The 14,254-nt window shown below is 38.9% G+C and overlaps 1 protein-coding gene across 5 annotated transcripts in view; it reads left to right on the forward strand.

Moving 5' to 3' along the window:
* Positions 1-14,254, forward strand: part of khdrbs2 (KH domain containing, RNA binding, signal transduction associated 2) — a 63,982-nt gene that overhangs the window by 33,479 nt on the left and 16,249 nt on the right. For all 5 annotated transcript variants that reach the window (XR_015866348.1, XR_015866347.1, XR_015866349.1 and 2 more), the window contains exons 4-6: positions 45-191; positions 8,973-9,100; positions 13,842-14,031. Coding sequence is in view for 1 of the 5 variants with exons in the window: in XM_088420950.1 (XP_088277076.1) it covers positions 45-191; positions 8,973-9,100; positions 13,842-14,031 (465 nt within the window). In the remaining 4 variants the exon portion in view is untranslated. The remainder of the gene's footprint in view (positions 1-44; positions 192-8,972; positions 9,101-13,841; positions 14,032-14,254) is intronic.

Raw genomic sequence — 14,254 nt, forward strand, 5'->3', positions numbered from 1 at the left:
AATATATACTGTAGCCACGGCTTAACTGCTCTTTTTTTCCACAGGAAGAAGAATTAAGGAACAGCGGAGAGGCCAAGTACGCACATCTGAGTCACGATCTTCATGTTTTAATTGAAGTCTTTGCTCCACCGGGTGAGGCCTATTCCCGCATGAGCCACGCTTTGGAGGAGATTAAAAAATTCCTTGTTCCAGTAAGTGAACCGTTTTACATCATTGTTTCAAAGCATAACTTAATGTCTTGTAGAACTTCTTCTGCAATGTCACTGCATTTGCCTTTGTTAATTCAGTTGCATTTACAGACATGAAGAAAAAGTACAGTATTACGAGTTTTTTTCCAGAACAATGGATTAGTACTGGTCTAATGTCATTTCATACAAATACTACAAGACTCCACAATGGGCTCACTGAGAAATAAAAACAATCAACTCAGTCATTTAAATTAAATATAGAAGCGCTGTACGAACTTAAAAAAAAAACATAAAAATAATGTGCGTGGTGTGTAATTGTGCTTTGTAAAGCTGCAAATATTCATCAAACTTTGCAAATGTGACAAGCTGTGCAAGTTAGTAACATGGAGTTCATGCTCTTTCTGTTTCTTACAAGTGTTTTTGCAACTGTGCCAGAAAGATAAATATGCTGCATATGTACTAAGCATTGAGATCAAATGAATTAAATGCACAAAAATTAAAGCGTCCATTTTGTAGAATAGGCCAATTTGTATCCAAACAAATTAAGTCTCAAGTCTAATTCTATATTCGAATCACAATGATATACCAGCCAACTGTGTTGTTATTGTTGTGTCTTTCGGCTTGTCCCTTCAGGAGTCGCAACAGTAAGTCGTTTACATGATTTGTTTGACACAGTTTGCTCTTCCCCAAACTGCACCGTCTGCTTACAAGGCAGCATGTACCACAACACCAGTACAACTATACGCCTAATGTGTAATAAAAAAACAAAAAAAACAAATATAGTAATACTTTTATGAAGAAGTCGTATGAGACTGCTTTATTATTAGTTATGAATATATTGAGGGTTTTACCCGGTGTACTGAGTGTTATACTGTTTGAATCAAGCAAAGATGCCAAAAAATGGCCCTCAAACTGAAAAGTTCATAGCAACAAAAGAATCAGCACATTGGTTTAAATGCATTTGCTTGATCACAATGGCATGCCATATAAGTTGTCACCTTACCAGGATATAAATGTATGTACATAGACTAAAGTTGGTGGAGGTATAAAGATAATTCAATACGTTTGGTGGGTGTAGCCAAATTCTATCAAAGAACTTTGAGGTAAAAAAAAAAAAATGTCATCATGGCTACACGATTACACGATTTTGACCACTGTGTCAAAATGCTTTCTTGTGTCCAATTTGTCTCATAATAGAGTAATTAGCGTGTGCATTTTGACCAGAGGAAATGAAACACTTTGCTTAAATGTGGTACACGATTCCAGAACATTTCCAGTTTGCGTTTTTTTTTTTTTTCAGATAAAATGAACATAATTTGAAGCCTGACAACAAAACAATTCAAAACTAATTACAAAATGATATATATATATATACAAAACGGCCATTGTCTGATTCAAATCTGATGTTCATTTGGAAGAATGGAAAGAATATGGAAGTGTAATGTTTCATGTCCCATGTAGGCATTCACATTAATACCCTGTATTCTAGATCTAATCCTAATGAACAACCTGCTAACGTGAAGTGAACTGATCATATTGATCAGTTGCAGTTGTGTGCGTACAGGTAAACAGCCACAAAATGCTTCAGAGAGCATCTTTGAGCAGGAAGTTTTGTAGGACGACACATATTATGGGGATTTTTGCAAAGCTTTTTTGGCTGATAAGCTTCATGAACAATGCCTGCCGTGCTCTGTGAAGATTTATGTTCACCAAGCAGTATGTTTAAGAGTCTTAACCAGTGTCAATGTGATAATAAGATCAAGAAGAGTAATTGCAGTGCCTAAAGCAGCGATAGCTTGTCGATGGAGCTGACAGGAATTTAGTCACTCTCCTGCATTTGTGGAGAGCACAACAAAGGCTATATATTTAAGGACTGTTGTATTATGCTTTTCATAAAGTACCGCTGCCATTGAGGTAGGCATTTTGGTTTGCAGAATACAAGGAGTGAACCGCTGTCATTTGTATAGTCTTCGAAAAAAAGAAAATACGTTGAGAGAGCAGATTGCTGTGTTTGAACTAGAAATGAAGAAACACACCAAGGAGCCGGTGGGTTAAACAGTTTACAAAAAGCCCCATATTGTCACAGACTGAATTTGACGGGCATTGCGTGTTAACCCATTCAACATCCGACTTTAGCTTGGTGATGGGCGAAGTGCATCACGCATGGTCAAAATTAATCTCAGTGAGCAAACAGTCTGACCCAAAGTGCCTCGGCGCGGTTTATCTCTGTGTACTCACGCTAACGCCTCTGTCAACAGTCAACATTTACAAGGTCTGGCACATTTATAGCGCTTTGAATAAACTGCCAGCTTTCCAATTAAAAGACCTGCCAGTCTGAGTTCAAAACAACAGAATGCTGTCGGCCATATTAACTCATGAACAAGGATGTGGTGCGTCAAATATTTTGTATGTCTTAGGTGAAGTTCTTTTTCATTCATGCAGGATGTTTTTGTAGAATTTGACTGCAAAAATGAATGTATCAATGATTATTGCTGGATTGAAACATCATATACTCTAAATGTGAATTATAATTCTACGTAGACACGTCTGAAGAAACCCCAAGATACTGAACCCCCAGTTGCTCCTGATTAAAGGAAGTACCAATTAAGTAAAATATGGATGTATTGAAAAGGTTTGTTGTAGTACTTGAGTAAATCAAGCATGCAATGCTAATTTGAGTATGCAGTAGAATGTACAACTAAATTTGAGCTTGTGAAGGGGCCATAACAGTCAGCCGCAACAGAAAAGTCAACTTGGTGAAGCTTTAACCAAGTTCCAATGTTGATTTCTAAACTCCCAAGGTGTTATTTTTCTTCATTCATGCATTTCTAAGCATTGCTTGCATTCCTTGCTTATTCTCTTGCACCGGCCCCGCCCGTGCAGATGAAAACAGCTTGAAGTGCGCAAGACAGGAGCAATTTGTACCTCTCCGACACCTCCGTGCACCGCCTGTGCAAGAGAAAATACACGGCAACCTTATCAACCTCTTTTATTTTCGTTTTGGTTCCGGAGCAAAGGAGGAGAGATTTTGCATCGGGTTGGCCAAGTAAACAGCAACATTTCATTTATTAACTACAACATTTTACAGCAGAAAATACTAAGGTGACCGAAGTGTGTGTTTGGGAGCACACAGTCGGACAATCAACGAGGGCGGAACTTTTTTTTGAATACTGGGATCCCACGCAGACTGTTTTGATAGGAGGAATGAGTGTTAGCGAGGGAGGTGTACTGACACCATTGTTTATTTTAGTGTCAGTAAAACTCCTGCTTTTAGCCTGTATTCATGCTGTGGGAATTGTCTCCATCAGCCTCAAGCCTTGTGAGGATGAGGGGTCAAGATAATGGATTGATGCGTGTTGCGTCATCCACCGGCATCGAGCGATGTCATGAAGGGGGCAAGGCAGCCACTTGATAAGACATGTGGTCTCTGCATAAACCAGTTGTTTTACTTCCTGGTTAAAAATACTGGTACCATAAAACACATATTTAATAAGAATTTAATTCGCCAACATGCCAGATGTAATTTATATGCACATATTACACTGTGGAAAGAATTAAATATCATACTATAGGCCCTTCAAAATACTAAAAATGTATACTTTTAGTTTAATTCAAAAGGAAGATGGTCCTAGTGATTTGCTGGCAGGATTGGGTTACAAAGACCTGGACACACCGGAGAATGCAATCTTTGACCAGGACTAGCTTGTCTGGTTTTGTGATGGACAAGTAGTGTTGTGAATTTGAAGAAAGTTTTTACTATTACTATTACTATTACTCACCAAACATGCAAATGTGGTGAGTCACAAGTTGCAAAGTGCTATGACAATGAAGGACGGTCAGGTTCGGAACATTCTGAACATGTTAAAAAAAATATGTAACAAGAAAAACTGCTTTGAGACAAGTATAATGGAGTGGCATGGCTCAATAGTAGAATGGTCATCTCTAAACCAACAAGATGTGGGTTCAATTCCCCAGTCATTGTGATGTTGCTGAAGTGTGCTTAACACTGACCCCCAGTTGATGCTGTGTCATCAGTAGGTAAATTAGTCGTGTAAAGCATGAGTTAAGGCCATGCCTCAAGGATGTGTTAAAAATATGTATCATGTTTGTGCAGTGGTGGACCGTCGGGGCCAACAAGGCCTTCTCTGCTGGCCTAACATAACCTATAACCCATAACCCATAACCTAACTACAATGAAAGTCAATTTAGTTTCAAATTAATTTTTACTGAATACATATATTGTATTTTTTATTTATTTATAACATTATTCTCCATATTCTGTTCTGTTTGTGTCGTATTATATCAATTTGGTTATGCTCCTTCTAGTGTTGTAGTTTTAAGTTGGATTTTTTAGCCAATTAGAATTCAGCTAATTTATGTCACCAGGCTGTATTTAATCTGCCTGCTCCCGAAGGCGCGAGGGCATTCGCTTCAACAGTTGCTTCTGCGCAAGCGCAGGTGGACATGTGAGCGGCCCGTATAACTTGATAGACAGCTGGAATAGTCAACCGAGTCATAAGATTGCCATCTAGAGGCCTTACATGGAATTTGAGTGGATGCTCACTGCAGGAAGGCGGTGCAGTGCTCAACAAGCAAGCTATGCGGTGTGGCTTTGGCTAGAGGCGTAGCCTAGCTATTCGCAAACCTGTCCCTACTTAGCCATATTTCTGACTGGGCTACCAGAGGCGTGAGCTAACCCTGGCAAATAGTTCTGCTGGGAATGCCCTTTTTTTTGGCAAAGGATCGATTTGGTGTTTGGACCTACACTGGATTTGCAAACTTCATTTTTTTTTAACCAAGGCAGCAACAAGACACCAAAGCACAGCTCGACACACGCGCTACTGTGCTTTTAAAAACTTATGGGGACACCTGAGTGGATATACAGTATTGTACATCTCAGTTCGAAGGTAAAGAGAGCTCTTCAATGTGCTACGGTCCTTTTAAAAACTTATGGTGACGCCCGAGTGGGTACATTGTACATCTCAGTGCCAAGAGAAAGAGACCTCCAATATACATATATATATATATATATATATATATATATATATATATATATATATATATATATATATATATATATATATATATATATATATATATATATATATATATATATATATATATATTCCCCGATAATCTGCTCCTGGTTGAATCAATCTATTTTCGGGCAGAGATTTCCTTTGTGCGATTCTTATGCCTAAGTACAGCGTTGGTGGGCTTATAAACATGATCGTGGGAACTGCACAAAAGGAGGATATGAAGAGAAAAGGTATCACTTTACATGTGGGTTAAGATTCTCTAGTGAATGGAAACTGTAGTTTTACTAGGCTGCAAACCATAAACGCAGCCAAATATACCAACGTTCATTCAAAAATTAATTAATTAATTAAAAAGTCAAACATAATACGAACCTTGTTCCCTTCTCAGCCAACGTTAGTTTTTGCTGGGTTTCAATGTGGTGCACGTTTCTTGTCAGCAAAGAGTTGGCGCTTCTTCTGAAAGTATGTCAGTTTTCATGTCAGTAGTAGTTCACAATTTGTGACACTTCCTTTTCTTAGATCCTTCAAAATAAAACCACCAGCGATATTTAAGTAATAGTGTAGCAAATATATGAACCACACCCGCAAAAAGCAAAATAATGGGAAGGTCATTTACATAGTGACTTATGTGAAATTATTGAATGAAATCATGAGGTTTTATATAAATGTAGATATCTATTGGTTTTAATACTAATATGACACTAACAACAGACATGCACTAACAAACATCATCTGTCCATTTCTCAATTCCCTGCAGTTCTTTATAAAACATGTTGTGCATCTCGAACTCCGGCTTGGACTTCAGCAAATCAGTTTCTTCTGCCAACATGTCAAGGACTCCACCTCTCTCACACCCATTTTAAAGGGAATGAAAACAGCTGCTTTGACCGGTGGCTAATCGAGTTGGCTGTGCTCAAACACACAATGGTGCAAAAAGGCTGTTTTTAACAGTGACAAACTCCATGCATCTGCGAAAATACCAAAACATAGTCTAGCCAACCTCCGTGCAGATTTATACAGTGCTTCATGTCATACTTGCTTTGATCACAAAAATTGAGCATATTGTCTAATACTGTACTAGATTCATCAATAGAAAGTAAAATTCTATCTCACTGTGCAATGAAGGCTGCTCTGAAAAAAAAGCAAATGATCTTAAACTAAAAAGATTGAAGTAACGTATTTTCCACACTAAGGTGCACCGGATTATAAGGCGCACCCTCAATTAATGACATATTTTAAAACTTTTTCCATATATAAGGCACACCGGATTATAAGGCACACCCTCAATTAATCAAATATTTTAGAACTTTTTCAATCACAACATAGCAATACTCAAAGTAATAACAATAATAACACAAATACTAACTCTAAACTATCAATAGCATAATAACTCAATGTCAATATGACCAACCTTGTTCAACTGTAAACACACAAAAGAAACAAGTCAACCTTACTTTATCAGTTCATTCCCCATCTACGAATCCCAATCTCGATATTTATCCATATATCAGGTGCACCTGATTATAAGGCGCACCATCAGCTTCTAAAAAAAACTTAAGGCCTTTAGGTGCCCCTTATAGTGCGGAAAATACGGTAATTCGTCACGGCCAATAATCAAGCGTTGATCAATTTAAAAATACTCAGTCGATGTTACATGTTTTGTTTTTCTGTTTGTGAAAACTGTTAACAATAACTTAGGACTAGCATCGTGAGAGGGGTTAGTTCCTGGCTATCCCATCACTAAACAATAAGGTTAATAATTTTGCTTTAATCTCTAGACCAGGGGTCGGCAACCCAAAATGTTGAAAGAGCCATATTGGACCAAAAAAAACAAAAACGAATATGTCTGGAGCCACAAAAAAATAAAAGCCTTGTAATGAAGGCAACACATGCTGTATGTATCTATAATAGCTATATTAGCCTACTATCAAAATGATTAACTATGAATACATAATGAGGCTTCATGATTAAATGTTTATTTTTCCTGCAGTGCATCCTGACACACCACATGACTATGTTGTGCGATGCCGCCTCAAGTTTAACTAAATTACAATATTAATGAATTATGTTTCATTGCTTTGATTAAATTAAATAAAGCGGATTTTAGAAGATTTTATTCATGAGGATTCGAAAAAAACAAAATGGAACATGCATAAGGTGGCCCTTATCTGGGCAATAGAGTGCAATAAAACGTAGCCTGCATCTATAAAAATAAAACATCAGCCACATACCTGCATAAACGCGCAGTCTGTTCAATATCGATCACATCACTGGCAATTGAGTATGCTGGCGCTGAATTAATGTCCTTGATTTGTTGATCGGTGTTGCCTGCCATTTTAATCGTTCTTTCCTTCACTGTCTTGGCGGAGAGAGGCGTGTCTTTTTTTTTTTTGTATGATCCTGGTTTTGTTTATGAAGTCCTTAAATTGGTGTTCTGATATGTTGATGAATGACTCCATGCAGTCACCAACTGTAAACGGTTTGCCACATTTTATTATCTCCCGGGTTGCAATGAAACTTGCAGCAGTCGTGGAGTTTGGAGATGCAATCCACTTCTTAAATATATTTTTGCGCTCCTCTAATTTCTGCAGAAGTAATGCAATCGCACTTTTTCTCTCATTGCCAACTGGGTACTCGGCTGTAAATGTAGAACGCCTTCCCTGAAAATGTCGTTCCACATTGCTATTTTTGTTATTTGACAACTTCTCGCTACAGAGCAAACATTCAGGCAATCCCTCTGCATTGGCAACGAATGCAAATGATTCGGTCCAAGAAATGTTGAATCGTCTGTTCTCTTCAGTTATTTTTCTCTTTTTCCCTTTGGGATCCATGGCTCATGGCCGCCGGTTTGTATACAACGGCCACTTGCCTAGCATCCCGCCCTGCTAACAGAAACGCGTGTCTCAGGCTATGACGTAATTCTTTGTTGACAGAAATGTTGAAATGTAATATTTATTTTACACATTTTTACAGCATTGGAAAATGTTAAGAATGTTTTTGTCATGTTTGTCCCCCTACAGAAACCACATTAAAACGAAAAAAAATGTTTTTCTCCCCCATCTTTTTCCATTTTCAATCATTTTTGAAAAAGCTCCAGGGAGCCACTAGGACCTCGCTAAAGAGCCGCATGCGGCTCGAGAGCCGCGGGTTGCCGACCCCTGCTCTAGACCAATGCATATGTTTTAGCTATATAAAATATGATCTGTCCCATTTGAAATAAGGCAAATAGACATTAGACAAATAGACAAATAAATATGTATTGTTAATGTCGATCCATAACTCTTCCATTCACCCTTGAAGGTATTTTACTTTTCCAGTCAAAAGGACAAGTGCAGACACATGTCACAAAGTAACAGAAACTTTCTTGCTGTCCGCAACCCATATAAAATGGGAGAGTGCAATTATGCAGACTTGGCTTGGCATTTCTTTTGTAATGAATGTGTTTATTTTGTCAGAAATTAGAAGATCTTTTATTATCCTATCATGCTGCTTTTCTGTGCAATTATTGTTATCATGTTTGGTAATGGTTTGACTAAAATTGCTCTCAGCTATAATTTAAAAAAAAGTTGAAACCTTCAATTAGACCTTTTTCCAAGACAAATTGGAAGATGGTCTTGGATGGATGATTAAGGTGGGATGGGGGGATGAATTTTATTCATCAGAATGAAAACATCTGTCAAGGCGATGACAATTTGATGACAGTTGCTTCTATTCAGAGTGCATCCCGGTTGTTTTGCTTCCACAGGACTACAATGACGAGATCAGACAGGAGCAACTACGAGAGCTTTCACTGTTGAACGGTTCTGATGAGTCTAGCAGAGGCAGGAATGTCCAAGGAAGAATCATTCGGGCAACGACCACTGTATCCACCAGGTAACTGTTTCTTACGTTTTATACCATTCTTAATTTGTACTTATGGAGCTTCCATATATGGAACGGACAGAATCTTAGACACCTAACAGTTAGATTTGAGTAAAAAAAATGTTTTAGTAAATGTGGATTTTGAGAAACATCAAAAGATGGGCTATAAAATGAAATGGACAAGATTTTCAAATGTGAAAATGAAAACATGTAGAGTCATCATTATCATCATCAAAGGGTTATATACAGCCCTCCTAAAACTGCTTCCATGCATCAAGTGCTAACTGAACCTTCATCAGTTAAAACAATATGTGAAATTTTTGCAACGTGGCGCTCATTGCCAACAAAACCCCCATACTGTATATGATATCAATAGAGAACATATTTTAAGTAGACAATAATCTAACCCTTATAGCTGCATAAAGTATAAAGCAAACAAAGCATTTAATTAGCTCAGATGTGCATGTGGTTACATACAGGTATATGAAATGCTTGCCTTTTTGGCACCTTTTCTCGTGTATTTATTCATTAGAGCAAATTGTGCAGAGTATAACAGATGGTGGTCTGCGTAAACCAGTACATTCTGTGAAATTTTGGCAGCACGTGGAGACATGCTTATTCCGGCAGTATCAAGGAATGCTCATGACAACAACCGAAAAGTCTGCACCACCAGCAGCACTTCCCTACTCAGATTTACTGCTTATGGCACACTGATAAGCAATTAGTGTAAATCTCCATGAAAAATATGCACCGCTAATACCCCTTTGAGACGCTGTATTTCTGGCCCTCAATAGGCTGTTACCTAGAGGAGGATACACCAGAGCAAATAAGGCTATCCCAGCCCACCTACAACACGTACGTTCAAATGCAAATTAGAGGACAATATACTGCCTTGCGATGTAAAATCCGACCTGCTATCCTGCTCGTGATTCTCTCGTCCTTTTACAAAAATGACAGTCCCATCCAAATTCATACAATGCTCCTTCAAAAGCTCCACCTTTGCAAACTCACCAGGAAACATTGTATGACAATTTACATGATAGAAGCATCTGTCTGTCCATTCACTCGTAATGCAAACATGTTTGTCCATCAAAATGTTATCACAGTGAAGCATCTGTCTGTCCATTCAACATGAACAGAAAGTGAAAGCATCTGTTGTATGTTCATCCATTCATAAATTTCCACACTTGAACCATCTGTGTTTGTTCATTTACGGGCACACACATGCATCGCATCAGTGTGGCCATGCATAAACACGTAGTGTAAACATTTGTTTATATCAGTATTTCCCAATGTTCAGTGAGCCACAGCACATATTTTGCACATATTATATATTTTCCATTTACCTAATAGGTATCATGGCTCACAAAAAAGGCATATGCACTATAGTTTTCTGACCACCTCAATGAGCACATTTGAGTTAGCCTCGTTTGATCATTAAAAAGTCATAAGAAAACCAGACCGTCAGCATCAAAATATGTAGTAATTTATAACTGTAAATGTCTGGGGCGACCGTGGTAGAGCAGGTCGCCTGTTCCAGTCCCACTCTGTCCAAGTCATGTGTAGTTGTGTCCTTGGGCAAGACCCCTCGCAAACCTTGCCTCCAGTGGTTGGTCGGAGGGGCCGTAGGCACAGTGTGGCAGCCACATCTTCGTAAGCCTGCCCCAGGGAAGCTGTGGCTACACAATGTAGTTTACCACCACTGTTGTATGAAATTGTGAGCACATGAATAATGTATCCATTGTCAAGCGTCTTGAGTGTCTAGCAACAAGCTATATCAAAGTGATGTATGAATATTATAAAACGCAAAAGTAACCCAATGCTCTCACCAGCCTATAATAGAGTGCTCGAGCGTTGCTAGCAAGCATCTAATTTATTTCAGAGGCTGCTATAGTTGAGTCCCAGCCACCGGCAAACACTGGGAACATGTGCATATGCCACTGTCAGGGTAATTAATTAAGTAAGTAATTAATTAAGTCATTTGTTAGTGCCCTCAATTGGCGATTGAACATTATTTCAGAACAGCATTGTGTTGTTTGTATCGGGAGTCGGGAGCAACAGTTTGTGCAGGAGAAAGAATAGTCAAACCATTTCAATGTGACATGCTGCTGGGAACAACTTAAAAAATAAAAAAGTACCAATGCTTTTGTGCCTATATATCATCGGTAAAGTAAGGTCTTTTTGAAGTTGATCTACTCACCGTGTTTCCAGTGTGTTTTCCTGTCATGCAGAGCAATAACAATTGTTGCTGCAATCGGCTTCACAATTTTCTTCTGACGTGCAAGCAAAAAAAAAAAAAAAATCAATTAAAAAAAGCAGTTTTTTTTAACCAAATTACCCAGAGATTCTGTTGAGACTTCATTATGATACGTATCTACAATTACATTTTAGCCAAAATACAATGGCTGAAATGATTATTGAAGTTGAACAAAGTTTGACTTATTTGCTGTTCTGTTTCACTTAATATGTAGCATTGCACTTTATAATCTGTTGTGCCTCATGAGGGTTGCAGGCATCCTGGATCCTATCCCATTTGTCTTTTGGTTGTTGGGAATCACTGCCTTACATTACATAACATGCATACTTAGATTGGGTCTTCATTCACATAGGTACAGTGTTATGAGAAATTTTGGGCACCCCTGATCATTTTCAGGATTTTCCTTTATAAATCATTGGTGGTTCAGATCATCAATTCCAGTAAGATATATCTTATAGCAGATAAACACTGTGATATGTGAAATGAAGTTGACAGGATTTACAGAAAGTGTGCAATAATTACTTAAACAAAAGTAGACAGGTGCATAAATCTGGGCACCCTTGTTTTTTATTGAATGGAATACCTTTAGTGCGGTAAAATACGATTTTTTTTCCCGGGCACTTTGATGCACTTTGCTAATTTTTTTTATGTTTTAGACTAAGCTAAGGAACCTAGTGAGGAAATGGAAGACCACAAGCACAGTTCAAGTTAAGGTCAGAAGTCGCTGGCCAAGAAAAACAAAACAGTCAAACTCAACCCACAGACCAGCTCTGAAGACCAACAACATGATTTTGCTTCAGAAGGTGTCACTGTGCGTTGTTCAGCTATTCAGCGCAATTTGCGTAAGGAGATGCTGTATGGGAGAGTAATGCAAGAGAAGCCTTTTCTGCACACATACCCAAAACAAAGTTGCTTGAGGTATGCAAAAGCACAATTGGACACGCCAGCTTCATTTTGGAATAAGGTGCTGTTGACCGATGAAACTAAAATGGAGTTATTTTGACATAACAAGGGGCTGCGTGTAATGCGGAAAGAGAAGACAGTATTCCAACTCTGCCCACAGTAAAATTTGGTTGTGGTTCCATCATGCTGAGGTGCTGTGTGGCCAGTGCACATACTGGCGAACCTATTCAAGTTGAAGATCGCATGGATTCAGTACCAGCAGATTCTTGAAAAACAATGTTCAAGAATCAGTGACAAAGTTGAAATTGCGTCACTAAACGACACAACGACACTAAACACTGGTCAAATTCTACTAAGGCATGCATGCAGGGGAACAAGTACAATGTTCTGGAATGGCCATCTCAGTCCCCAGACCTGAATATTACTAAAAATCAGTGGTGTGATTTAAAGCGGGCAGTCCATGCTCGAAAACCATCAAACCTGACTGAACTAGAGATGTTTTGTAAAGAAGAAAATACCTTCAGCTAGAATCCAGAGTCCGGACCCTCACTGGAAGCCAGAGGAAGCGTTTCGAGGCTGTTATTGCTGCAAAAGGAGGCTCTACTAAATATTGGTCATTTTTATGTTAGGGTGCCAAAATGTATGCACCTTCCCACTTTTGTTTAAATATTTATTGCCCACTTTCTTTAATCCTATGAACTTCATTTCACTTCCCAACTATCACAGTGTTTATCTGCTATATGATATGTTTTACTGAAATTGCTGATCCGAAACACCAAAGGAAAATCTTGAAAATGATCAGGGGTGCCCAAACCTTTTCATACCGCTGTATATAAAGTTAACATTTATCTGTCCGTTCACATACACTCATGAGTAAATATAGGTTGGTTTTGACAAATTGACTTTAATCAAATCTAGTCTATAGCCACTCACATCTACACGACGAAGGCAGCGCCTCCACTCTACCTCTGCCCTTTCCTTCCTTCGCTCCCCACTCAGTCCGTGTGTATTCCAAAGCTTAAAAAATAAAATAAAACTGAACTGTAAGGCGCTAATATGCAAAGACGACTCGCTCTGCAAAAATTGTGCCCTGCAGAAGTGAGTGGTGGGCAGGGGTGGGGCTCGAGTCCCATCGTTCACAGTCAAGAGTCATTCAAGAGACTCGGTTCATTTGCGAATGTCACATCACTCGTCCATTCCCGTGTAATCTAAAAACCTCTGTCCATCAACATCCCAATCTACATAAACATTTGTCCATTGGTACATTTGGGCATAAGATGTAAATTTGATGTTGAAAAATAGTGATTGGCCTTGGAGGAGGTTGGCATTCTACATTGTTTTGTTGCAGTACAGTAGCTCTCAATGCTAACACATTTCAGGCTGCAATAGCTCCAATCCCTCACTGGCAGTTGAGGTTATGCTCATTTCAGCTTTCTTTCAGGCACACTTTGCTGTGAGGCGACCGCAGACTGAGGCAGCGCTAAACCCGATTTCACTGATTTCACAGCAATTTGCAGACTCTTCACAAAACTTGCAGGGTAGATTCCCAAGGCAAATCAGCGCCAAGCTCTTCTGCTTGCTTGCTCTGTGCAGGACCCGCAGAAACACAGGAAGGAGCACGGTAACACCTCGGGGAACGACTCCTGCAACACACAGCAAGCTCGCTGCAGCTGTTTTAACAAGGGAAGCTCAAACCCCGAGAGCCAGAGGAGCAGTGGTAGCGTCAATTGGAGGGTTCCCACCTCCAGTGTTAGCCAGCTCGCATGACTCATACGACGACTATGTAAGTCCAATCATTTTACTCGGTTAAAAGTAGAGCTGATCATTACTGTTGAACTGTAATTCAGGCTTGCTTTAATCATCTGTGATGATTCTTATTTTACATGTAGAGGAAGAGCAAAATGGGGCATGAATCATGATTTGGAAAATTGGAGTGAGCAGGCAATTCATTTCTTCAACTTTTTGAAGTCTTTTTAAATGTGCTTTATAAATACAATTTGACTTGA

Source organism: Hippichthys cyanospilos, chromosome 8 (genome assembly GCF_059441005.1).
Source record: "Hippichthys cyanospilos isolate Australia breed blue-spotted pipefish chromosome 8, RoL_Hcya_1.0, whole genome shotgun sequence".
Lineage (NCBI taxonomy): Eukaryota > Metazoa > Chordata > Actinopteri > Syngnathiformes > Syngnathidae > Hippichthys > Hippichthys cyanospilos.